Here is a 26,735-nt window from a genome sequence, read left to right as displayed (position 1 = left end):
CACAAACCATGGCAGCATGAAGAAGAAATACTGTCTCCATTAGCCAAGCCATCTGCTGAAGCCAGACACCAGGAAGGAATTAAGTTCTACGTGCACAAGAAATAAACACAAGTACTTGCAAAGCCTGCTTTACGTATTTCAGCTTCAGAACAATAAATATTTCTCTTCCCTTAGTCTCTAAAATGGGCACACGTTCTGCTCTGCCACGTCTTCCCCTCGCTCTGCCAAGGTACACACACACTGCACTCTTTGGCACAGCAGGAGGAGCAAACAGGATATGCCATAGGTAAACACATTCATTTGCTTTTTCCTATCCTACAAATGCAATTTGTGCCCCTAAGCACTGTGCGTTCATCTTGGACTGTTGTATTGAGAAATCATCTTGGGCAGGTTTAAACAGACTACTAATGGTAGGTGAGCAATTTTATTCTAAATAAGCTAATTAGTCTGTCTACTTACTAAAGCTGATAAGGATCATCTTTTAATATTTATTTAAAAATACATGGTTTTTAAAGCAGACAACTCACTTCCTTTTTTGTTTCTGTTGCTGTTATTTCTCTGGTGGCACTGAGCACGTAGGTAACTTTCGTAACTGATGGCAACGTTATTACACCTTCTAAAACAAAGAGCTGAAATTATGGGTTACTTTTCACACAAATCTGGCAAAAATCCAAAGCTTTTTAAACCAAACTTGATCAAATTAACATTCCTGAATCTCCCATTTTGAGAGCCATGGCACAGTCCTTCAACTTTCACAAGAAGACTTGATAAAAATTATTAAAAAATAATTTTTCTATTGCAAAAAAAGTTAAGAAACTTTGTATCTCTATTTCTCTCCCCTCCCCCCCTTTTTTCTTTTCCTTAATTTTTTTTGCATGAAAGAACATTGCAGAGACACCCTACTGTTTTTAGAAGCCCATAAATTCCATAAGACACAGTATAAAGGAGATGCAAACAACAAAAAGATTCTTTTTTTGAATAGAGAGCATTTAATAAATTAGTGAATACGCTGCTGACACGGAGGAGGAGGTTTCACAGGTGGAAAGTGTCAGACTTTTTCTGATGAGAAAGGCAGATTTGGTTGTTCCACAGAACGAGAAGGATTTACATACAAGAACTAAATACTGATTTGGCTGTGGATGATGTAAGCTCACGTAGAATTTGCTTCCTTCTCCACATCATCATCATCATCAACAACCTGAAACAAATCCAGAAGTAGTTCAGGTAAACAGGTGAAGCTCTTAGTCCCATCACACTGCCTGGAGAATTTATTGCATTACATCCTCACCAGACCAAAGGAGAACAACTGTTCTATGCCACTGATGACGACATTCATCACATGGAAAACATAACAAAAGCTTTCAATCAGAAATGCCACGAGATAATGTGGCTGAAATAATAGAAGCTGGTCATCTGACTACTAATGCCACAGGAACAATCAGTACTGAGTACCTACTCTAAGAAAGCTGCTCTAGAAGGGGGTGGAATAGAAGAGTACCAAAAGTCCCTTCCAACCCATATGGTTCTGTGATTCTGTACCAAATTTTGATGAGAAAGCAAAATGATCTTCATTTAAGGGACAAGTTTTGTCCCACATTACCACTAAAAGCATCTGTTTATCTTACACTTTGGCTTCAAGTGCCAACCTGTGTATGCAGGGAAGGGAGAAGGACCCTTTATTCCCCCCATTTAAATGAAGATTTCTATTATCTCGCACCAACCCACCTGTTCCACACCTTCCACTTCAGGGATGTAGAACTGGAGCATGTTCTGTATCCCGTTCTTCAGGGTGATGATGGAACTGGGACAGCTGGTGCATGAACCCTGCAACTTCAGCTGCACAATGCCATCCTCAAAGCCTTTGTAAATAACATCACCACCGTCTTCTTGCACTGTTGGCCTGATAGAAAACGATACTCAATTCACAGTAAGCACAGCTGAAACCCATTCCATTATAGAAAGCTTTAGAAGAGTTCAATTTAATGTACACAAAGAACTGGCCTGCCATATTAATTAAAGCTCTTCTTCTCTTTCTGGTTCAAATTTCCAGTAGTTCATATTTTGTTGGACTCTCACATTCACCACACTGCAAAATATACTTGCAGTGAATGCAGTAACGTAGAAAGAATCTTTGGCATTCTAAGGGCAAAGGTAAACACCTCAGAGCAGAGCTCAATCAAGCCAGCAAAGAAACTGGTTTGCCCCAAGGCACATAAAGATGCTCATCCCAACTTATGCACCAAAACCGAGGTGTCTTCCATTATATAATAGATGAATGTTTACCGCAGGATGCATAAAAATCTGCAAATGGGTGAAGAAAGCACCTGGTGAGATGACAGCCTGGTACCAGCGGGATTTCTGCAGCCTGCTCTCCTTGTGCAAGCACCAAATGCCCAGCCCTGTCACTGCATCCCCATAGCAACATTCTTCCAGACCGAGCTCCAACCATTCCCTCACTCCAACAGAAGCTCTTTATACTGATTTCCAAAATAACTCTTTTGAGAACTACACTCCTAACAGAATCATTTATGAATCAGATACATTTATTAACAACTCCTAACAGCTAATTATCTCCATTCCAGAAAGCCACAGGACGTGACCAAGGATTCCATTTTAGATTAACTTTATAAAATGCTCTACAGAGCCATTCAGGTCCCCATTCCTTCCATCCTGCACCATCCTACAATTTCTTTGCACGTATTTTTGATGGATCAGACATTAACACTCCATGTGTGCCACTCGTTTATACACAGCTTTTGTAAGCTATCCTGCTATGTAACAAGGTAAGACTGATTGAAGCTCTTAATTGAGCTCTTCTGCTGCTAATATCCTCATCAACAGAGGAAAGAAACAAAGGAAGAGGTGGGGAGAGGCAGTGATTTTGTCTGCAATTGTGTGAATGTGAAGAAGGGCTACTGGGAAGTAGCCATAGGGATTCTGAATGATCTGAATGATCACAGTCCAGCCAGACTGCCCAACGCTGCTTTCCACCTGTGACACATTTTAGCACTTTGCACATACAGCAGTATTCTTGGGGAAAAAAATGTGTCAATTTATTTCTGCTTTTTTTCCTGCTTTCCTTCTAGGAAAACTAACCAGTGCATCAGGTCATCCTTGAGAACACCAAACATTATTTTCAGATTTTACATTTAAATTGCTGCTCCTAAAAAAGTAAAATAAAAGGCCTCCATCTTGTGCAACTTCTGGAAAAATTAAACTAAATTCCATAATTCTCACCTACCCAAGACTTCTGTCACTGTCATTTGAGCTGGGCAAGATGGCACCATCTGATACGAGACACGTTCAAAATCATGCCAAATGTTTTTCCCCAAATGTCGAATTGCTTATTCCTCTCAGTTCATTTTGGAAGACAATCAATGAATATAAAAATATACTTCCGGTAAACAACATGCTCCATAGGCACTCTCGAGACTTCATTAGTTACAACCAGGCTCTAAATTAAAACTGAGTTAAAATACCAATTAAACTGCAGCAGATGTAAGGACAAAATCCACTGAAGCCCAGACAGTGAGGGAGATCTGATGGTAAACTTCTTTTAGAGTATGACACAAGAATACTTTGAAGTTCTTGGGAAAGTAAAACAAGTATAATAAAAACAGAGGTCAAGGTAACAGAGGGAAAAATAAAGATGTTACTAGGAAAGCAACGATCATTTGTGTTGTTTTCATTATTTAGAAGTAATTGGGTTAAACACAACGGTCCACCTGCTTAAGTGCTCTCCAGAGGGTAAGACTGCATAAGACTGCGCTACTCTAAAATCACTCCGTAACATGGACTCTGTTCAGCACATAATTTGCTTAAACAGAAAAAAATAGATAGAAAGTGTTCAATCAGAGGAAACAGCACACACAACTAGCAGCAATGTGCCTGGTTTACCTTATTCTTGTATCCAGCAGTTCTTTAATCATTAATACAACTTCATCATCTTCTTCTGACTGAGCTTTGAAAAAGAAAAACATGCAAATCAGAACATGGAGAGAAACCTGTTAGGAGGACCGTCACTATATATCCATGTATATATGCGAAATAGCACACAAACATTGCTGAGATGCCAGAAACCAACAGGGGAAGGCCTGACTCACAGCACATACCCTCGCCTGCATTCCCCACATGCACAGCCTAAATGTTCACAGGCATTATACATTGATTCACAGTTTTCCCTTGAGTACAGGGGAATGGCCTTAACTGACAACAGCAATATAACAGAGGAAGAGCACAGAAAACAGGGAAAGGAAAGGAAGCAACAACCACCATTCACAGGTTAGATCATGGGTGAAGGCAGTGTGCTTGGAAGGAGGGCTAGACATAATAGAGTGGAGAGGAATTAGTCATCTTCTGCCTTGAAACATTGGGGGAGGAAAAACTGTACAAGCTGGTAAGCTGCAAATCTAAAAATATAAAGCAAAATACTATCCTTAGCTTAAATTGGAAGTTAGTCTCAGTTATTTTCTATTACATTTTGGAAAGGACTTCTTACCACTTCTTATTCATGTAAAACTTATCACTAACAAAACCAATCATTAACAAAATGTTAAGCCTGGACACTCCTTTTTGATTTGACAAGGGCAATGGCACACCTTAGGTGCCCACACAAAAAGGATGTGCAGCAGCACCCAGCAGCTTTCTAAGCACAGCAAAAATACTTCATGCACACAAACTGCAATGGAACAGTGGTCCACGCTGCCAAAACATGCAGCTCAGCACAGCTCCTGTGAAAGAACACTCCTCATCTTCCTGCAGATGAAACTCAGGCTTTGTTTGTTGGGTTAAACAACTCTTTCAGGCAGTTCAGCACTTCTTCCAGTAGAACATACGTTCTGCACATTCTTTGCTGTGTCAGTTTGAGCAGCTTTCACTTTAAATTCTGTTGTGTGCTTTACTGGGAGGCAAATGGAGGCCCTTCTGGATATCACAAGGATCTGAATGCAGATACTCTTCCTGGAGAGTTTGACTTACCTGTATCTGTGCTAGGTGCCTCTTCAGTAAGTACAGGTAAACCCGAGGCAAAGAAATCCATTATAGTTGCATAAATATCTGGTTTCAGCAAGTTCCAATCCAGGTCTTCACTCTCCTACAAGAATCAGAAGAAAAGTAAATAAAAACAGAGCATCTGCCTCCTAAAAATGGTAAATTATATAGGAATCCCTGTTACGTTAATAATATCACAAAGATTCTCAGGTTTCATGCATGAATTTATTTTGTAGTTTTGCCAACAATGTTTCAGAAGTCTCAACATAAAGCAGTCAACAGACAGGTTTCCTCACTTGCAAGCCAAATCTATTAAATATAAGGTAAAAAATGAGAAGTAGAGTTTCTGAAATACATTACTGGGCACTTTTTTTTAACCAAGCCGTATCTGACTCAAGTTTGTCGTGGCCCTATTTGATCATGAGCCAAAGCATAATTCACTGCATTGCCCTGTGCTTGTCACACGGCAGGACTGTCACCACTGTTACCATGCATCACCTTATCTCTGCTGCCATGAGCTCTGTGCCTTCAGTAAACACTGCACCACCCCCAGCACCAGGAGCTCACCCAGCCTCAGGGCCTGCTTGAAACCAGAACACGCTGCACACAGCTTCCTCCAGGAAGCACGGAACCTACAGCTGCTCCAGGAGGCCTGTTCCAGTGCTCAGCCATACACCCAACGTGTGGATGAGGGAAAGGTTCTGCACCTGAGGCCCTCCAGGGCAGTGGGCACAGCCCAAGCACAGGAAGCATTGGGACACTGCTCTCAGCCATTGGGTTTGAATCTACTGGCAAAGCTGCACAGGGAGGTGGGAGAGTCACCATCCCTGGAGGTGCTCTGTGGGGATGTGGTCAGTGGGGACAGTGGGGTGGGCTAGGGTTGGATTTGATCTTATTGGCCTTTTCCAACCTTTATGATTCTCTGATTGTACGATTTTGGGTGGCCCTGTGTGGAGCCAGGTGTTGGGCTCAGTGATCCTTGTGGGTCCCTTCCAACTCAGGATATTTTTATGATACTGACATTTATTTATTTCAATATTCCTGGCATTCTTACTTGTGACCACCGCCTCTGGTCCCTCTGCTATGCATCCCCAAATCAGTGGTTGGATCTTTCCCACTACGCATCCCCAGATCAGTGTGGCTGGGTCTTTCCTGTGGCCATCTACTCAGCAGCTGACTCTCAGATGAAGTTTTAGCACGTGTGAACCTCCTTCCTGCTTACCTTAGTAATGGTGATGAAGTCTGGCCCAAAGAAAATGCTTTTGACTCCTTCAATTCTGAATAACTGCCTGTTAAGCAAACAAACAAAATGATTTCAGCCAAACTCAAGATTTATTTATACCTCTACAGAAGAAAAATAATGATCTAGAATACATTTCCAAACAAAAATAACCACATGAAAAGAAAGCCACTGAGAGAAATAGGCAGTTAATCCACCTACAGCATAGCAAGATCCAGGAGCTCCTGCTGGGAAGCACAAAGTGCACTAAAACTGAACACATCTCACAGCAGATTTCCATAAGTTACATGGAATTACTCTCCCTCCAAACTTTTTTTGGAGGCAAAGTGATATTCCATATATACAAATGATCTTCTCTGTATTTTGTATACCCTTCACCAATCCAAAGGTACCTGCCACAGCAGGGGGTTGAAACCAGATGATCTTTAAGGTCCTTTTCAACCCAGGCCATTCTATGATTCTACAACGGGTTTGGGTAGAATTAGTGCAAGCACAAGGAAAATTACTTACTTCAAATAATTGGCCTTAATCTGGGTGAGCTCAATCAAAATTGCCCTCAATTTCATTGGGAAAGTGACAACCATTGCCATTCAGTAAGAGGATTAGTGCCAGCATAAAACCTGGGTGACGGGAAGAGCACAGTGCTGACAGTATTTCAAGTGTAAAAAAACAGAATGAGTCTAAAGACACATTCCCACAGATGCTTTAATTAAAACCTAACAAATTCATCTGCAGAATAATTAAGCAAAAGCTAAATCTGCCAAAAGAGTGTGGGAGGGCTTCTTCTGGTAGTTGGGAGAAGGAAAGGAAAAGGATATTCTCTTGAAAGACTGAAAAGTGTCCAAGAAATGCAGTGAATGCAGAAAAATGAAATCTTATCACAAAGGTATGTGTGACAGGGAAAAAAAAAAAAAAAATTCACAATACCCAGGGGAAAGGATTTCCACACATGAAGCAGTTAGACACGCATGGTGCTTTTACACCATCCAGCCAAGAACAATGCATACATGGACAATTGTTTCCTATTAACCTGCACAATCCACACCATAAAACCGTTGGCAGGGTCTACATAAATCTTCTCTTTGATGAAAAATCTATTTGCAGATATGTGACAACATCAAGGCACCTTTCCAGAACTGTTTGCGCTCTGTAAACTGATGTAGTTTGGCACAATCAGATCCCACAGATTCAGCATCATAGTAACACGCTTTGATGTCCTGGAAAAGCTTTCACATTGGATTTGTTGCTCATAAGTCACAAAGCTTTGCTTGTAAAGATCCTGTTTGCTCTCAAGCAGCACCAGAGATCTTTGGAATGTCTGATAACCCCACACTTCCTGCAGAGATCCCGCAAAGCAGTTTTTGCTTGCGTGCAGTCCTAATATACACAACAATGACTTAATGGAGGACTCCCCAGGGCAATTTACTGCAGCCTTTCAGGATCTCACTCTGAACGATGCCTCTCCACCCACATAATAGATAAAGGAAAGTCTGTTTGTGGAGGCGAATGTGAAAGCAATGGCCTTTGTGACAGTGCTCCAAATCCCTTCTACACCAAGATGGTATGATTGGGTTATCTGCTTGGTGATTCTTACTTCAGGTTATGCATTCTGGTACTGAAACCTGCAACAACATTTAATTTAGAGCATTTACTTACTTCCTTAGGTTGTCTGTTTCCTAATCCTGAAAAGTTACACCATTTCCAAGCAACTACTGGAATCTGGCCTCTTCTGGTGGGAACAGTTGTGCAAAATCAGGGCCAGAGGCCTCGCTGGCAACGCAGCAGCTATTCAAGAATCCTGGACTTGGAATAAATCAATCCAGCTGCATGATGCATACAACAGAGCCAAGAGCACAGACAGACCACTTTGGCAATGACTATCTTCAATTTTATGTACAAGCAAAGCAACATCAACAAACAAAATCCAACCAATCTGCTCCTGAGTGCAGGATGCATTTAGAACATTAATTGTCGAAACACAGCCTGCATGGTCCCCCATACAAATTATGATGTGTTTAATAATACCTTGCTAGAGGTGAGCAAAATGCTGCAGCTGGGCTGGAAAACTCCATAGTCCTGGACTCCAGCACTTCTTTGCCTGGAATAAACTTCAGGCTGTTTGGGTTTGGTGTGTCCTGAGTTTGAATAAACATGCATCTTACTGGAAATTAAAAGAAAAAAGGAGGAAAGTTAATGTAATCAAATGTAAGTAGCTTAAATGAAAGGTAAGGATCCTGATTATCTAGCATGTGAAAAGACTGGAGTGGTCACTGTGCAACAACCACAGCAGTTTGTGCAAAAATGATGCATTAAAAACCACAACAGCATTCAGACCAATGAACAGAGCCATATTATCTTACAGGAAACAAGATAAATGCAGCCTTATCTTTGCCTCTTGTGCTCTTATCTACTGAAAGGCACCTGACTGCAGCAATATAAAGCTGCAAAGGTTCAGTGCCATCCTCACTTTCTACTGAGACCAAGAGATGCAATGCTCACTCCTTGCTGTGTTCAGGTATACCAGCAGCTATTTAAGAGCCATGTGGATGAGGCACTCAGGGCCACGATTTCAAGGTGGTAGCACTGAGTCATAGACCTGTTGATCCTGAAGGTTTCTTTCCAACCTACACTATTCTGCCATTCTATGGCGTACGGCTGTATTTTTTTTTTCCCAGTCTCTCAGCATTATACTTACAGCAAACCACACCCTGTTTGTAACACACTGGCTGAATTACTGTAAGCTATCACTTACACTGCAGAAATTGAACCAACAACTGAAGATCCAATTGCTGGATTCTACTAAAGGTGTTAAAAAGATACTTCAAAGTGAATTTCTACTGAAATTCACTGTGGGCTGCAGGTGTTCCTTACACACAAGAGTGTAAAACTGAATAAAAATATTTGAATAAAAATGAGCATTCTATGTCTAATGGTGTACGTTTAACAGTGCGTTTTCCTGTAGACGTGTCACAACACAATAGCTACTATTGATAGCTGGACTGAATGATCTTAGTGCTCTTTTCCAACTTTAATGATTTGACAATTCCACAGGGATGGGAGAGCTGCTCTGCTCACTTTGGCATCCAAAATCTCATCCGGTTGTCAGCTCAACTTGCAGGTAACCTGCAGCAGGGGATTTGGATGGGGGATATTCAGTACACTGCATTTGTTAGAGCATCTCGAGCACCCTGAAACGCAGCTGGCTGTGTCAGCTCCTAAGAATGGCATCTCCATGTGAGTAACCACTTTATTTTATAAGCATCTTCTGCAGCTGCAGATCTGCCTTCCCATGGCCAGATTTTTCAATCATTAATCCACCTGGAGTTCTTTGTACAACTGTAAATAACCCCATCAGAATGTATTGCTGGGAACTGGCCATGTTCACAGCTGAATTCTGTAACACTTTGTGTCTGCCCACCGCTCACGTTTCACAGATTTTGTTTTCCTTTCTGTTGAGCTTCCAAAAACCTGTTAGGCATTACAAACCCCACCCTAACCACTGCTTTTTCATCGTAATGCTACATTACCATTGCAGGTGTTATTAATGCAGAATGTCATTAACACGCCACAGAAGGGCACACATTGAAGGGGAGGGAAATTAAAGAAAGCACTACAGCTCTGGAAATGAAAACTGTACTTTCTTCCTTGCTCGGCTTTCTGGACACTTCATCTTGCTGAGCTCAGCAGCTGAAGTGGGACGCAGCATTACAAGGGGTGTTTACAAGGGATGCATTTACACTAAGACAAGATTTAAATTAAGAGGTGCAGCAAAGCCCAAATATTTTACACCAAAGCACCTCATAGGTCTTGGCAGATGAACAGCACATAGAACACAAGTATAGCCAAGCACAAAATGAGCCATGCATGTCTTCTCGCCAGGCTTCAAATGTCCAGTACTGACAGTACTCCATTAAAAACACACAGGAAACAACTCAGGAAATTTTATCACGCTCAGATTTCAGAAGAACAGTTAGGTTTCTGTTATTGCCACAAGACATGGATTCCCACAACACCCTCAGTAATTATTTTTAGCTAGCATTTACCTGTATTATGCAAGACTACAGATGGAAGAACCTGCTTCCTCCATGCAAGTTGGTGGAAGGGCTGTTGAGTTGTCAGGTTATGACCTTTTAACATCATGTGACAAATCCTAGAGAAATCATAACATCACTATGAGCTTCTAAATCACAAGGCTGTACTTCCTGCACAGCCTACAGCATTCCTCTGTGCCCAGAACGCAGCACAGTCCCCTCCTACCACAACCCTATCCAGCAACAAATCGAGTCAGCAGCTCAGATTGTGGCACCCCCCCCTTTTTTCTTTCATTTTTCAATTCTCCCTTTCTCCTACTTCACAAGAAAACAGACCTAATTCTTCAATTTCAACCACATAAAAATTAATCTACACTCCTTCACATACCTGTAAGAGAAGAAAGGTCACCCCATGAGAGCGTTTTGACGCTACCATGAACCTGGATGTCCAGATTGGATTAAATACCTCATTTTCAGAAAATCAGACAGCTGAGATGAACTCCAACCACCCACTGCTAAGTAAAGGCAGAATTTGCTATCACTGTCAATCAACTACAAGAGGCCATTAGTGGGGGAGTAGAGGGAAAAAAAACAGAGAAGCAAGCATGGAGAATGACAGAGCAACAGAGGTGGCTTTCAGATGCGTAAATGCTTGCTGCACAGCCAGCAGGATACAAATACTGCTTTTCACATGTGAACTCAGCTCATAACCGGTCAGGGATATGGAGAGCTAAGGGACAGCCAAATTCAGAAGGCTGTGTGGCTGTACATGGTGGCAAAAGGAGTAATAACTTCTTTGACTTCTTTACAGGGGAGATGCAAATCCAGAAAAGGTCCAAAAGGCCCTTCCCATGATTCCCCTAAATGATTCTGCAACTCCCCTCTTCTGTGTGGACTTGCATACAGAGTCCACAAAGGGATGTGTTCCCAACAGTTCTTCCTCCTTCAGCTCTGGGAGAACCAAAGAACCAAAGCAGAGAAACAAATGTTCCAAAAGTAAAACAAAGCAGACAAAAGAAAGGGGATTTTTACCATCTGTATCCCCACTTCGTGCTGGAAAACTACACAGAATGATCCTCTCTCCTGTTTGCTTCTCCTTTAAGAGAAACAAAGGAGAAAGGTAAACCAGAAACAGGAGGGTATGGGCACAGGACCACACATATGATGTTCTAAGTGAGCACAAACATATGAATAGGTGTATGTAAAGGGCTTTTATCTGTGTAGGGAAAAAGAAAGAATTAACCCCCCTTTACCAAAAGCTTAGTTACAGTCCTCATTTCCCACATTCAGGGCTGCAGATTGCCTCTAATTTCACAGCCCCTGCCCAGGGAAGTGGCTTTGCCCATCACTAAGCTGTCCTTTGTGCATCTGGGCTGTGAATTTCCCCTCAGTGCACAGCCCCGGGGGTGGGGGGGTGAAGGGTGTCTCAGTATTGCACCACCCTAAAGACAACTCGGGGGGAAATAACTACCCCTTCCTGAGCACATTTGCAGCGGATCAGCCCTCACTGCAGCTCCTGAAAGTGTTTTGGGGAGGGATCAGCACTCATTGCAGCTCCTGAGCACATTTTGCGGGGATCAGCATACGCTGCACAACATTTTTTGGGGGGATGAGACCTCACTGCAGCTCCGAAGGGTGTTTTTTGGGAGGGGTCAGCCCTCACTGCACACCCCTGGGAGCATTTCGGGGGGTATCAGCCCCTCATTACAGCTCCTGAGGGCGTTTTTTGGGAGATGAGCTCTCATTTTACACCCCAGAGGGCATTCCGGGAGGAGCAGCCCTCACTGCCCCCTCTGTAACTAGGAGGAAGGGGAGGGCGTAACTTCACCCACATCCGCCCCGCTGCGTCAGGGAAGGGGAAGGCCAAGAAAGCTCGGAGCGCCCCAGGGAGCTCAGAGAGGAAGGGAACGAGTATGAGGGTCGCACACTGGGATCCGTGCGCCGGCCCGGGGCAGCCCGGTGCTCGCAGTCACCTACCGGCCGCCCAGCCCCGCAGCCGCGCCGAGCCACCGCGCAGCCGCCATCTTGGCGCTCCTCAGGGCCGCCGCTCCGCCCCGCGCACTGCAGCGCCCCCTGGCGGCCAAGGCCGACAGAGGCTCTCGCGGGCGGGAACACGCCTGGGCGGCGCCCCCCGCGCCCATCAGCGCCATTGCAGCTCCCTTGATTCTTTCCGAGCGCCCCGCCGCGGTGTCAGGGACAGCCACTCACCCTGAGAGCAAAAAATAGTGTCGTTCCCCCCCCGTATTTCCTCTTTTTCCTTGCAATCTTTTCCCTCAGCATTCCTATTTTCCCCTCAATATTTCATTTTTTCCATTTCCTTTTTGTCCCTCTGTATTTCCTTTTTTTATGTTTGTATTCTTTTTTTTTTTCCCCTCTCAGTATTTCATTCTCCCCCCTTTTCTCTCGATACTTCTTTATTTCCTCAATTTATCATTTCTTTTCCCCTCACTTTTTCCTTTTTTTCAAGTTTCTTCTTTTTAATTTAAGTCAACGTTCGGAGTTGGTCTGAAAGACCTGTGAGGGTCCCTTTCAACTCTATTCAACTTCAATTCTATGAAAATTTCATTTTTTCCTATTTATCTCTCCCCCTCAATATTTCCTTTTCCCTTCAATGCCATCCCCCCGACCCCTCAATATTGCCCTTTTTACCTTTTATTTCCAAATTCTGCACACAGAGAAGGACAGCACAGGGACAACGTGCTGTAATCAGGTACAGCTTTAATAAATGTACAGAAGTTTACAGCTTGAACATTTCTTCATAGTGATTACCAGGAACACAGACATCACACCCAGAACAACAACACAACTCCGTCCATTTCCAGCCACAGCCATACAAATCTGAGACTCTAGGCATCACCAGCGCCAGGAGGGGAGCAGGAAACCCCCAGCCAGCCCCAGGATGAAGCCAGAGGACCCCAGAACACCTCCAGTCCCTGGGATGGGGACAGGGGATCCCAGAACATCACCAGCCCCAGGATGGGATCAGAAGAACCCCAAGGATGAAGACAAGGGACCTCCAGCCACCACCAAGCCCTAGGATGGGGCCAGAGGACCCCAGGACATCACCAGCCCTGGGATAGGACCTGAGGACCCCACATAGCAGTCCCAGGATGGGACTGGGAACACCAGAACATCTCCAGCCCCTAAGATGGATACAGGAGACCCCAGGACATCACCAGCCCCCAGACAAGAACAACATGATGGCCAACGGAAATTTCGGGCTGTGGCATAATTTTAGGAATACTGACATGTTGGATCAGGTTTCAGGAATGTGTTTCAGAAGAGGAACAAGATTTCACCATCAGGATACCTGCTGTAAGAATGCTTTGGAGTCTTTTGGTGTACTGAAAGGCCTTAAATTAACACCATGAACACAGAGAAAAAAAAAAAAATTCAACTCCCCAACACAAAAGTCTTTGGTGGAAGCTGAGTTAAAGTAACCAATTCCTACTTTGGAGTGATAGAGAATTCAACAATTAAACAGATCTCACTTGGCCGTGCCTGATTGAGTGACACTGAGGATGATTGCTGATGCATTGTGAGCTCTGTGCACACCATTCCCACAGGTGAGCTTCAGTAGCCCCATGCTGTTGTGCAAATGTGGCAGTGAGGCATGGAGAGCCCAGCATGATGCTTCTTCCTTTTTGTTTTCGCATGCAGATACTGTGATTAATGTCTTAAGTGCATTGCTGACATTCAGTTGGCGATGAGGAAGAATTGTGTCTACGATTGTTGCAGGACCAAGGTGTGTTCTGAGGTCCCAGAGCAGGATATGCTACAGCTCTGGACAGGTGGAACCAGTGGCTTTGTTCAGAAAATTGACCCCAAAATGCTGCATTTAGGCCATACCAGGCTCATTTAATTAACAGCACCAGTAAGGTGGTAAAGAAAACTATAAGCACAATCATTCCACCTTCATTAGAAACAGCTTCATAATACAGAAATGAAATTTTGGATTATAATCCATCATGCTAAAGCTGCCATACTGGCCACGCAGAATCGGGAGATTAGAAACGACAATGCTATACAGAAAAAAATTGTACTGAAATTCAGTTTTCTGACTGCAACCATAAGTCCCATTCCTTAATAAGTCACAGGCAGAGATGCAAACAAGCTGCCTCTAACCCCAAAAGTACACGTAAAACCATTGAAGCTAGCAGGCTTGTTAGCTTGTGGGGCACTGTTTAAAGTGCTTGCAGAATATCCACTGTCAAAATCCCAGCTGGAAATCCAGCCCAACTCAACTTGAATGCGCTCTGTCCCTTCATCCTGTGGCAGTGCAGGGCAGCAAGGTCTGAAGGGCAAGAGCTGAACAGTGGGTGAATGCTTCTCCAGCTATGCTACTTTTAAATTTTATTTTATTTTTCTCAAGTGCAACTTGGATGTGACCTTGTAGGAAGTTTCACAGATTGATTCAAAGGCAACTTTTCAAGTAAAAACTGAAGAAAAGCAGAGAACCTAAATCCAGTTAGCAGAGCTAATACCTTGAACTTGCACATAGCAATGCCTTGCACTTTTGGGGATATATTCGAATGGGAAAACCCAACGAGAAGGAAACACCATCAACAACAGCCTCAGCTTAGTTGAAAACATCTCCATGGAACCCAGAAATCTCCCTACAGTATTTACTGCTACTACCACTGGTGGAGGATCACAGGAAAACAGCACCCTGACAGCCCTCCTGCTCTCAGGTGTCCCAACTTCTCCCTGCCCTCCAGCAATCCCAAGGTTGAACACATCCAGCAGCAGCACTGGCTCACCTCTTGCAACTGGAGATATTGGAGGGAAACCGAGATTGGGGTTCTACTTGTGCTTTGCTCTCCACCTCCTGCTGGTTGGGGCTTTTCCACCCTCCCCTTCCTGCTGGCCATAATTCAGCAAAAGGGAATTCTGCCCTCAATCCTCAGTGCAAAGCTCTGACCTAACAGGATGAGGATCAAATTCCCTCAGGAAACAGACACTGCAAAGTTTCTAAGGCATTCAGTAGAAACTACCAGAGTCAACAGAGATTCTTCCCCAGATGTCAAGCCCTTGAAAATGAAAATGAAACACTTTTCTTGGGAGACATCCTGCAGCACCAATGCCTGACACAGGAACACCACACAGCGACTGTGAGCCCCCACATCTAGATAACCTGAAAGCAGCCCACACTTACAGCCTTTGCTGGCCAGGGATAGCACTATTTTTCCACCAAACACAGCATCAGGATTCTGCTCCAAAGGCAGAACAATCAGCAACAAGTTGCCTTTCTCTTTGGGAACACAGCAGGAAGCACAAGATATCCAAAGAACACCAAATATTCCCAGAGGAGCATGAACAGATTTTGTTGGAGATCATCTTAGTTGATAAAAGGTCAAAATGATAAACCCAAAGTCAAGCTCTCTGCTGGCATCTACCAGCTGAACCAGACTGCAGACAAGGCCAAATTACACCAAGTGAGACACACAGACCAGGAAAGCCATCTAGGTGTCTTCACAATACGCTTTTCCACAGGACTTACATACTCACATACTCTATAACACCAAAAGCAGATTTCTGGGTCCTACATTCGGGGAAATCCCACACTCTTGATCTTTTAATTTTCCATGTAACAGCCCAACAGATCTCTTTCCTGCAGCTTTAATTCCTAATCTGGAGCATTTGCAACAGAGCAGAGCAAGACAAGCAACAGAAGACACTGACTGACTTCATGCATGACACACATACCCTGGAGCTGCCAGGCTCACTGTCACCATCAGCAGCAAGAAGTGTCACCTTGCTGTCCTCCAGAAGCCCCAACTAATGGGAAATCTCTATAAGCCCTGAACCTGTGAAATAGCTTCCTTGCCATAGCACCAGCCAGTCCCACTTGACTTGCTCTGTAATTAAAATGCCAGTTAATTAACCTTACAGTGCCTTTCCCTAGTCAGAGCCAGAAGGTATGGCATATTGCTGACAAAATAACTTGGGGAAGGCAGTGAGAGGAGGAAGAAAAGAAGTAACTGAAGAGGATATGAGGATCCTGAGAGCCAGGCATTCCGACTAGCTAACATAACTTAAAACGGTTCTAAACGGTTCTACTATATCACTGCAAATAGAGTTCTGACTGAAAAATTATATATGTGTTGGCATACATATATAATATATGCCAACCAATTCGACAAAGAGTTTTGAGGTCTTGTGGGAAGTGTTCTGCTGGGAACACCCCCAGCTCACAGCACATTAAGGCTTTTGCTTTGCTGCTTTGGAAGGAAATGGTGCTGAAGCAAAAGGATCGGCTGCGGGCAGCTCCGTAGTCCTGGCAGCCAGTGGGGCAAGGGAGACAGAGCCTGCTATGGCCTGCCTGTTGGTCTGAGAAACCACTTTGTAAGCAGCGATGGGTTGGACGTCGAGACCAGGCCCATCTTCCGGGCTGTAGTGACGGGAGTACTTGGACAAGGCTTGCGGACGGAAAGGCCGACTGTTCGCCACCGGGCCCAGCATGCATTCCTGAGGGCTGGGCTGGGCTGGGCTGCGCTCGCCGGGTTCCAGCTGCATGGCTGGAGGAGGGCTGTGCTCCTCTGTTGCTCTCACAGAAGGAGGAAGGTTGCTCAGCAGACCAAAGCCGGAAGGATACTGCAGCCTTGCTAATGGCCCGGAGACCACCGCATCCAGGCTTTGGAACGCAGGGGTGGTTCTGTGCTGGACATCAGCTGCTGGGCTGAGGAACACGTGCGATTCCTTGGGCACACTGTGAGACAACAACTCCTCCATGCTCTTCTTTTTGGTGAAAGGGGCTCTGAGGAACACATCTGCTTCCTCTGAGTGTCGGAGAGCCGCACTGCTCTTGGAGATGAAAGGAGCTTTGGTGAAGACATCTGCCTCATCGGGTGCTTTCCTGGAGCTGCGGAAAGGAGCTGTGGCAAAGACATCAGGTTCGTTAAAAACCTCCCCAGACTGCGACTGGAAGGCAGGGAACGGTGTCTCCGCGGCCTGCGTGTGGGGGTGCTGCTCCCTGGAAATGTCCCTCCTCTCCCTGGGCCCGGCCTGCAGGAAGCCCACACCCGGCCTGCAGCTTTCCTCCTCCTCTTCCGAATCCAACAGCAAAGGCCTGGAGCCACTGCAATCCAGAATGTCCCCTTCGTGGTCTGTCCCCTCACCTTCGCTACTGTAGAAGGAGCTGTTGCTTGAAGGGCCATCACGTGTGGCATAGTCGAACTCAGCACTGGTCTGCGTTTTCACCTCTGGCTGAGTCTTGTACAAAGCAAGCCCATCGCTGGCAGTGGGACCTTTGCAGAGATCGAGAGGTACAGCTGGAAACAGGGCAGGATCCCTCTGCAGACCTAAAAATGAAAAAGAAAAAAAAAAAAAGCATCACTCAGTAAGTTGCAAAGAAAGATGAGATGTACTTAGCACACAAGAAATGTAATGATATTCAGATTTAAACCACCACCACACATGGAAAAAAAGGGAAAAGAGAGTGTAAATTAAATAAAATCAAAATGCCAGGGAGAGTATTTACTGCACGCAAAGGGACACAGATCAGCACCGCTTAACAGCTCAGGGAGATTCAGGAGATGGGAGATGTCTGACAGACAAATGGGCACACTCAGCACTGCTCCACAGGAGTTCTGTGCCACTCACAACCACAACCAGAGAGCTCTGGACTTTGCCACACTGCTGCCTAGTGGGAGGCCCCAGTTCTTGTTGTTTTATTCTGCTTATCAACACAGGAGCGTCCTACCAGCAGATGCACAGCTTCGCACTGCTTCTTGGTGCAAGCCAGCCCACAGCTATGTGGAATCGCACCCAGGCACAGAGAACAGGCAGAGATGCCTTCCAATCTGCTAAATGTCAGCCTAGAGCTTTTGGTGAATTCTGGTAACTATAGCAGCACTATTTTAAACCACTGCAAGACAAGTGATTTTAAACAACCCATACCACGATTGCAAATGAGGTAGCTAACATCGCTATACCAATCTGGCTGGCTTCTTGCTGGTTTAATAGGACAGTGCTTGCTGTACTGCTCTTCTCCAGCTACAGGAGCCCAAGAGGGGGTTGGTTTTGCCTCAAGACTCACGACAGACAGAACAGAAGATCTCTTACCTTCAAAGAACTATTGCCAGGTTAGGAGTATGTCATTGGACTCATGTTAGCAAGAGGATAGGAAAAAGCACGTGAGATCTAAGCAGTACGAATTGCAGGAAGAACAAGGGAGGTGGTTTAGTGCCCACTGACCAACAAGGCTCTACCCAACCACCCCTGTGGTGACAAAACAGCACTGTCATGTCCCCATAATAACATTAATCTGCCCTGTTTAGTGGTTTAGATTTACATATCTTTTGACAAAGTTAACTCAGCCTTAGCCACATCTCAATTAAAGACACAGCACTCATTCATTAGGCATCAAAATCATTATTTATTGGGAAACTATTCACTTTGATACATTACACTGCTAAGTAAAGACAGTGTAGATACGTGAACATTCTGTAAGTTACTCTACAAAAATACTATCAATCTTTCCTGAAGCCCACGTTGCCAGCAATGGCTTAACCTTAGATGCTAAGCTCAGTTTGATAACAGGATATGTCTATAGTGTTTTCTTCTTCCAGGTTATATGTCACCAGGTATTTTCAAGGGATTTTGAGCTTACAGGGAGAAACAGAGCAAGACCCATTGCCGTACCACACAAATGCCTCTGCATTAACCCAGCCTTCACTGAAACACAGCATTCACAAAACAAGAAAAGGAAAAACGCATTTATCATAGAGAATATGGCAAACCAATGATCCAGTTATCACAAGAACTGGGGAACCAAGTCATCTGAATAGGATTTTCCTTTTAAAGAGCTGCTTGCATTGGTTGTGCCTATATTCATGTAAGCAATGACAGTTGGGACAGAGTAAGAGAAGGGTCGACAGGCTGTAGGTTGGTTTTGGACAGCAGCAGCCTCTCCAAATCTGGAGGCACTGTAGGACAGGCAAAAATGCTTTATTTTGAGGGGAAAAAAAATTCCATTGTTTTCTTACTCTCCTGCCCATCATAAGTGAGAAAAGCCTGGAATACTCAAACAGTTTTGCTATAGTGCCAGCATTTCACTTCAGCTGGGCACACATCTGATCAGACAATGGCTCAGACCTTTCCTCTCTCCACCCATAACCTCCTACGTTCAGATGTTTGAGTACATTTGTTTTTATTCTGCAGTTAGATACAAAGCAATTATCCGGAAAAAGGAGCAATTCCCCAATTGTATGCAGGCACAGATTTATTACTAAGGGAAAACCTCAGTGACAAACCCACCTTGGCATACCTGAGCACACCCTGCCATACAAAAGGCATGGGAAGCAAAGCTTCTGCTTCCAGATTGCCTGCAAAGCCCCAGAAAATAGGTTACAATCCCACATGCAGAGAGCAACTCGAAGACACGACTTAAACCCGAGCTATAACACTGACACACAAGATTCCTGCCTTCCATAGGAAGCACCAGAAGCGACAAGGTACTGAAATAGCTGATGGGTGAGCTGTAAAACATTTCCTCTCCCTTTTACAGGGGCTGCAAGGAGGCAGAGGAGCCACTGAGATGATCTCACTTTTGGATCTGAGCCCTATACACTAGGGGAAGGCAGAGACATTCCTGGAGCCTAATGCTGCTTCTCAACCAAACAAGTAAGTCTATCTGGCTGAAGACAGGAAGGTCTCAACAACACATGGTAACAGGCAGCTAAAAAACCTGTGCAGTTACTACTAAGCAAGATTACTAGCTTGACCTTTAAAAAAGGTTAACAAATTTCTCATTCCTTCATTCTTGAAATAGCAAACCACCAAAAGCTGAAGCTCTGTAGCACCCTTCCCATATCACTGGACAATTCAGGCAGCAAAATGAAGCACTTTTACCCAAAGCTGCTGCATAGCACAGGGGGAGCAGCTCCAGTGTCCTTCACTTCCAGAAATAAGAGATTTCATGCTCTGGTTTTGGCACACGTTGCATAGTGCAAACAACTGTGCAAAGTGGGCAGGGCAGGAATCTGAGGGCACCACCTGCACTCACTAACTGCAAGAAAAATGCAGGAAGAAAGTGAGCTCCCCCCCTTCTGTGTATTGTACTAGAGCAGTGCAGTGTTAATGTGCAGCATCCACACCTCAAAGTCGTCACAGGAACGATTCTGACCCAACAGCAGCAGAGCAGACTAATAAGCCTCACTCACAGAGCTCTCCCTTATGTTACACTCACTCCTCCCTAAAATCCAGGCCAACTGCTATATATGAGGCCATATATACCAACTGCTATATATGAGAGTTCTGAACTAGGCAGGAACTGTATTGGCTAACAAGAAATTAGCTTACTTTACACAGTCACGCATGCACACACTCAAAGTACTTGTGCAGCATACCATTTCATACCACTTTGTGCATTTCCTTGGGTTACTCCAAAACTTGTTTGACTGCCTTTGGTCTGAAGAGCATCAATTTCAGTAACATGATTTTTTTTTTTTTTTTTAAATGTATCAAGTTTTTTAAAAACCAGGCGGCTTAGGAAAGCCACTGAGACTATACCCTGTGAGGGTTCAGGCTGAAGAACACACTGGAAACAGAACCTCCTGAGCCCTTCCAAGTATAAATATGGCCATTATCATGCACTTAGATTTAGATGCAGTGGGTCTGCCACAAAGGCTCAGATGTCAAGCCTCTTGCAGCCAGCTCTCAGACTTTGCAGCACACCTAAGCTGTCAGGATGCACAATGCCTGCAGCACGGGCCAGTCCTTCATTCACCTCCTGTTCCACCAAGCTGCAAGGAGCCCAGTGATGATGGGGCAGGCAGAATTGAGGAAGCCATAACAGCCTGGTTTGGTTGCAGCTGCAGCTGACAGTAGATAGTCAGAGACCAGATCTACTGCTGAGACCTACCTGCCCTATTCCAATATAAAATTTAACCACCATAAAAACAGTTTATTCTTGCATCATGACCATAACCCTGCGCTGAAGGGAAATTGCTTTGTGTACTGCAGTTGCATTTGAAGCACCAGGAGGATCCATCAAAACCACCAGTGCCAAAAAGTGCACAAAGGCACGACAAGCTAAAGCTTAGTGGGGCAGGAAGTCTCCTCCATTACCCTGACGTGAATAAAAGGTACAGAACATAATCACTCTGCTGCTCTTTGCAGACTGCAGGTTCATACTACAAACAACACCTTACAACCCTTGAAAGGAGGGAGGAAACATTTCCCACAGCTCCAAACAAGGCTGCAACCATTGTAAAAGAACCATTTTTACACTACGTCAGGATACGGTACCAAATTTCTCTCATGTGGACACTGGATGAAAACTCAGCGTGTTCCTTCACAGCAGCAGCTTTCACACAAACTCCTCAGCAGCACACCATTACTGACCTATTGCTTCTAGAACAATCACTTTTTGGAGAGCTTAAAATTAACCTCATATATCCACCCCCACCTTTCCCATTTCTTGCATTTTTCATTCAATTAGCAAGTCAGTGTTGAGTCTTCTCTGACACAGCGGCTTTAGCCAAAATCTCTAAACACACGTGCTTCTGTTGTGCTGTATTCCCCACCCAGCTCCACAAACAGCTACTTGAAAAAGCAATAAAATGAACATTCACATCTGCTTATTTAATAGCATTATTAACAACCCAGTGCATTTATAATTTTTCCAGAACCCTTGAACAAGTGCCATTAGATTTAAAATCTTAAACATTCTTTAAAAGTACTTTAATTCACAGAAATTTGTTTCTAATATACAGTAGATGGTTACTTTTTAAAATCCATTCTCTTTTCATATATTCTCAATATCTGACTATACAATAACTTTCTATCTATAACATCTTCATGTTTTCCAGTCCAGCTTGCCTGTGCTTTAGGAATATAAAACAAAAAAATAATAAAGTTCTATCCACAATTTTACTAAGGTCATTTCCATAGTTCTCAAGTAAAGCTTCTCTTGGAAAGTGCATTATACACGTGTAATGATACAACACACTTAAGCAATACTTTTATTATTAAGTGTAGGTTTTAAAAGAAGAGTAATGTAGAGCAGACACGATTGATGGAAGTTCTATGTACAGAATTTGTTAAACTAAGTGCTGAGGAGGGGGAAATAGCAGAGACACTGGAGATAGGAAAGGAGCAGTCACAAACTTGGATTTCTCTCCTTCTTAGTGAGAGGTCACACACATTTCAGTCGTTCATACTTCCACACATGGGAAACTGCACTTTTACTAATACAGCTACATACACATACACAAGGTTAGCAGTAAGCTATTAATAATTCCACTACAGAGGAAGAGTCCTTCTGTTTAGAAAGAGCTTTCAAATACAAGATAGAAATTCCGGACTTCATGACCGTAAGTCCATGGAAACAAGTTGAGCATACCCAGCCAGTAGACAAATTAAGCATGTAAAGGGAAAAAGAAAAGGTAAAACCCATCGAGTTGTAGCAGCACTTATTTCAAACCATCTGAACCAGTGCATGCTTGATCCATAAATACCAAAGAGCGAAATAAAGTCCACAGTCATCTTTGTCTACAGAAAGAGAAAGGGTCCATACTTAACTGGTTTGCACTATATGCATTACAAGAGAAAATGGGGAACCCAGAACAGATACCAGATGCTTAACTAAAACCAGGAGTAAAAATAGACAAACAACTGTAGGACAATTTGTTTCATACACAATTTATAGTAGGTTGTGAGGGGGATTTTTTTTTTCCAGTCAAACACAGAAATAGTCACAGAAAATACACCTGCTGCTGCCACAATGCCCTTTTCAGCCTAAAAAAAAAGTCAACCAACAGAAAGCTAATCACAGCCATACTTACATATATTTGGTTCAAAATCTTGTTATATTTCACTTAGAATCATTTTTACAGCTTTAACAATCTGATGGGTTGTTGTTTTTTTTTCCCTTTTTTTTTTTTTTTTTTTCTTTCTTTTTCCCCCTTTTTTTCTCCCCCCCACATCCCAAGAAGCACAGTCCATTCAAAAGCAGGACTGTTAAACAGCAAACCACAAGCTGGGGGCAGACCAGAAAACTCTCTTCATATGCACCATCACCAGAGGTACTAAGCAAGACTACTACAGGAGAATTCAGTGCTTTTTCCTCCTCTGAAGCATATACTGGCAATTGAGAAACACCAGCTCTCTTAACCTGCACTCTGCAGAAGAGGGGCATCCCTACCAATTTTACCTGTCCCCTTCCTCCCGCCCGTTTATCAGAAAAAAAACAGAACAAAAATCCCAAACAAACCCAGAAACACAAATGCAAAGATCGAAACACAGTTTTACACACTACTCTAAGGAGAAAGGAGTCTGTTATACAACAGGGATCATACATAAGCTACAGTTATCTACATCAGTTATAGTCAGACTTTCCATGGTGCTATGTGTACATCTCAGCAGGGTGGCTAATGATGGTGCTCCCTTTAGACACAGGCTAGCAGAGAGGTGCAAAAGGAACCACACAGCAGGTTTTTGTTTGTTTGTTTTACCAGCTTTAGAGAGGACTACCTGGAGAACTGAGACAGAATCTTTCCTGGGGCATGGGAAGACAAGGAGAAATGTAGGTGACTGTCTCCTGTTGGCAGATTTGTTTTTCTTTGAATTAAGGAGAAAAAAAACAACACAACAAAAAGAACCACAACTGAAGGTAACTCCTCTGGAAATGAAAGCGGAAGATTAGGTACGTTACAGAAACCGCGTCTGCTACTGTGTCACTGCTACAGGTCTATGAGCTGATCCACCAGCAGTAAAGACCTGGCTATGTTGGGAAGACTGGACTCAGAGCTTCCACTGTTGTTTCTAGAATGCCCACCTGAAAGTGTGAGAGATAGGAATTCAGTATTGAACAGGACACACACATGACAGATTCAGATGTTCAAGAGCAAGCAAGAAAAAAAAAAAAATGCAAAACATCAAACTTACTCAAGCTCTTCTCATTACTTGCATCACGATAGCAACAACATTCCCTTTGCTTGCTCTTCCACCCTCTCCCTCCCACCCAAATCTAGTTTGCTAGACTTGTGTGGAAAAACATCACAGCAGCTTGTCTGCCAAGGGGAATCTCTACTAACCATTTATTTTCCCCCAGTTTACATCTAAGCTGCAGAATTCTGTCCTTGCTACAGGATCTAAAACATAATTACAAGTACTCTCAATGCAAAGAATTGTTCAGTTATACGTCTTGAAAATTAGTTGCTGTTTTAAGAGCATCTTTTGAGTTTCCAACCACTTCAGGGAGACTTGAGCTTTTTATAAGTGGTGCTTTGACACTGAAGGGAAGATGCTCTTTTTTATTCAAGGTAGCCTATCTTGGCCCAACTTTGGTAGAAATCTTCTCTGACTTCCAGCTGGAGCAGAGTTTCTAATGTCTGAGAACATTTCCTAATGAGCATCAGTCTTTGGAAGCTAGCATTAGATGCAGAGCAGGTGTACAGCACACTCGTGCTGTAAACAAAAATGGCAGTTAGGGAAGTCAAAAAAAAGTTCCACAAAACTGAAAAATATAATCAGACAAAAGGAGCTCTGTTATACGTTTCCAAGCCTATGCAAGCACACCAAAAGCTGGTAAAGCCTTTTGATGGCTTGACTGCACAAAGAAGATCCATCTGATTGGCTGGCCATACTCCAAAACACTAGCCTACTCAGCAGAATCATTTGTCTTAGGGAAAGAGTACTGTTTCTTGGTTTCAACCTTACTTAATGCTACAGCTGTCTGCAAAGATCACATTAATACATGGTAGGTAAGAGGAATGCTACAAAAGGACAATCCTTCCAGTTTGTGTCCTAAGGACTAAGAACATTCAAAGCTCTTCAGAGGAGATGGGTACCATCTACCAGACTTTTTACCCTCAGTTCCCACAAGCACCTTTGAAAATCATCAATCAGAAATGAAAAACTCACTTTCAGCAGGAGTCTCATGGTTCTTAAATGATTATTATCACTTCCCTCTCTTGTGCATCATGCCAACTTGACTTTCTCCTTCTACTGGCTTGAACAGTAAGTAAAAAGCTCAGAGAATAAGAGTTTGGCATCATATTTTAGACAGAGGTACTGGTGTGCCCTGCCTGGCAGACTGGTAGGAATTACTTCATGGGACCTAAAGGTGCTTGTAAGTCTATATCTCCTTCTGGCCATGGAATTTTTTCCACAAATAAAGAAGCTAGAGACACTTCAGGGCAAATACAAATCAGAGAAAGACTGAGCTCACTAAATACCGCAGTGGTTATGCCTTTATAGTTTGTGATTTGCATTATTTCATGCTGCAACACCACTGCCCCAGAATTTATGTTCATTGTTTCTGCTTTTCTTTTCCTTTTTCCACACCCAAATCCTGGCTTACCTTGTGAATTTTTGGATATCAACACTGGAATTGGATCAAACTCATCTTCTGTCACTTTTTCAGAGCCCTCAGGAGCATCAAAGCCTGCTATCAGGTTAGTATCTTCTGCAGCATAAAGGAGAAACAGAGGTATAGAAGCAAAGATAGCAGAGAAAGCTGGTTAGAATTGCCAAAAAGTGTTAGAGTATCTTAATGCTTTCAGAGACAGGGTTTATAAGCAGAGTTTCATTTAAAATGTGAAATAAAGTTGGTAAGTCTTTGGTAAAGAAGGTAAGAAGTAAAAGAGCCAATTAAATATGAAAGTAGAGGGGGAAAAAAGCCCCAAAACTTGAACCAAAAGGCAAGGCATGAGAATCAAAATCAAGTTCAGCCAGTTCAAAGGCTCAACAGCCAGCATAGCTCAGTGCTATGGTGAACATCATCCTGTGGCCATCAGATATAGTGCAGTTTGATAGTGATGGGGCTCTCCAGTTACCAGCTCTCATGCACAGAGAGAAGACAAAGGCTGGAAAAAGATACAGAAGGAATTCCAGTCATCTACCCAAGGCAAGACTCCCAAATTTTCACCCACAGGGTAAAAACAAATTCAATGTAAAAGTCAGATTTCCAAGGAATCTAAGATGTAACTAGACACCCAGAGAGACTTTAAAGGCATCTAGAGCAGTTCTGGCATGTAATTCTACTTGTTTTAAGCCACCCGAACAGGAATTAGATCCTTGGTAAGAGGCTTTCAGTCACCTCCGCAGCAGATCAGCCACAGATGTGCCTTACCAAGCAATTATGGACCTTCAGGGACTTCCACACTTCCTACATCACTACTAGTTTCTTCAGATGTCTAAAATACCTTCCAAAGTCTGCTTCTCAGCTACTACCTGAAGTACTTCTGAAAGCACAGCAAGGACATGTACAAATCAATGGTTTTCAAGGAAAAGGAGCACTGCTATGAGATCATGAACAGAAGTTCTCTACCAGAGGTTGACAAATACACTATCAAGTTTTGGGTGATGCAAGGAGCCAATTGTAGAAGTATTCTGTCCTCTAGAGGATCAGATTCAGGAAAAGAATATAGATTTTACAGAAGATTAGGCTGTGAAGTGTTAGACATTTCATCTTAACAGAATGTCTTGTCATCAGTGTCTCTGGAGTTAAAATGGCTCTTTAGGACACA

At 43.5% G+C, this 26,735-nt stretch overlaps 2 protein-coding genes across 23 annotated transcripts in view; both read right to left on the bottom strand.

The window, feature by feature from the left end:
- Positions 1–966: 966 nt before the first annotated feature.
- Positions 967–12,425, bottom strand: NFU1 (NFU1 iron-sulfur cluster scaffold). Of its 2 annotated transcripts, XM_052702077.1 has the most exons (8): positions 12,238–12,425; positions 10,273–10,379; positions 8,255–8,390; positions 6,212–6,278; positions 4,978–5,092; positions 3,898–3,961; positions 1,726–1,900; positions 967–1,198 (listed from the first exon to the last, which is right to left on the bottom strand). In XM_052702077.1, exons 1-8 carry the CDS (start codon positions 12,408–12,410, stop codon positions 1,151–1,153), a joined length of 885 nt encoding a protein of 294 aa, XP_052558037.1. In that variant the 5' UTR covers positions 12,411–12,425; the 3' UTR covers positions 967–1,150. The 2 variants fall into 2 exon arrangements, with proteins under 2 accessions (XP_052558037.1, XP_052558038.1); XM_052702078.1 differs by lacking the exon at positions 10,273–10,379 and having other exon boundaries at positions 12,238–12,260.
- A 536-nt stretch (positions 12,426–12,961) lies between these two features.
- Positions 12,962–26,735, bottom strand: part of AAK1 (AP2 associated kinase 1) — a 63,032-nt gene continuing 49,258 nt past the window's right edge. For 12 of the 21 annotated variants that reach the window (XM_052702058.1, XM_052702056.1, XM_052702063.1 and 9 more), the window contains 2 exons: positions 25,568–25,672; positions 12,962–17,561 (listed from right to left, as the gene is read on the bottom strand). In XM_052702058.1, the coding sequence (XP_052558018.1) occupies positions 16,462–17,561; positions 25,568–25,672 (1,205 nt within the window). In that variant the 3' untranslated portion in view covers positions 12,962–16,461. Of the gene's footprint in view, positions 17,562–21,831; positions 24,041–25,567; positions 25,673–25,699; positions 26,073–26,735 lie in introns of those variants that run through there. The other 9 variants (XM_052702057.1, XM_052702066.1, XM_052702068.1 and 6 more) reach the window with 5 other exon arrangements.

This window comes from Tympanuchus pallidicinctus, unplaced genomic scaffold (genome assembly GCF_026119805.1).
Source record: "Tympanuchus pallidicinctus isolate F22 unplaced genomic scaffold, pur_lepc_1.0 scaffold42, whole genome shotgun sequence".
Classification (NCBI taxonomy): Eukaryota; Metazoa; Chordata; class Aves; order Galliformes; family Phasianidae; genus Tympanuchus; species Tympanuchus pallidicinctus.
This window is presented reverse-complemented; position numbering and strand designations above follow the sequence as displayed.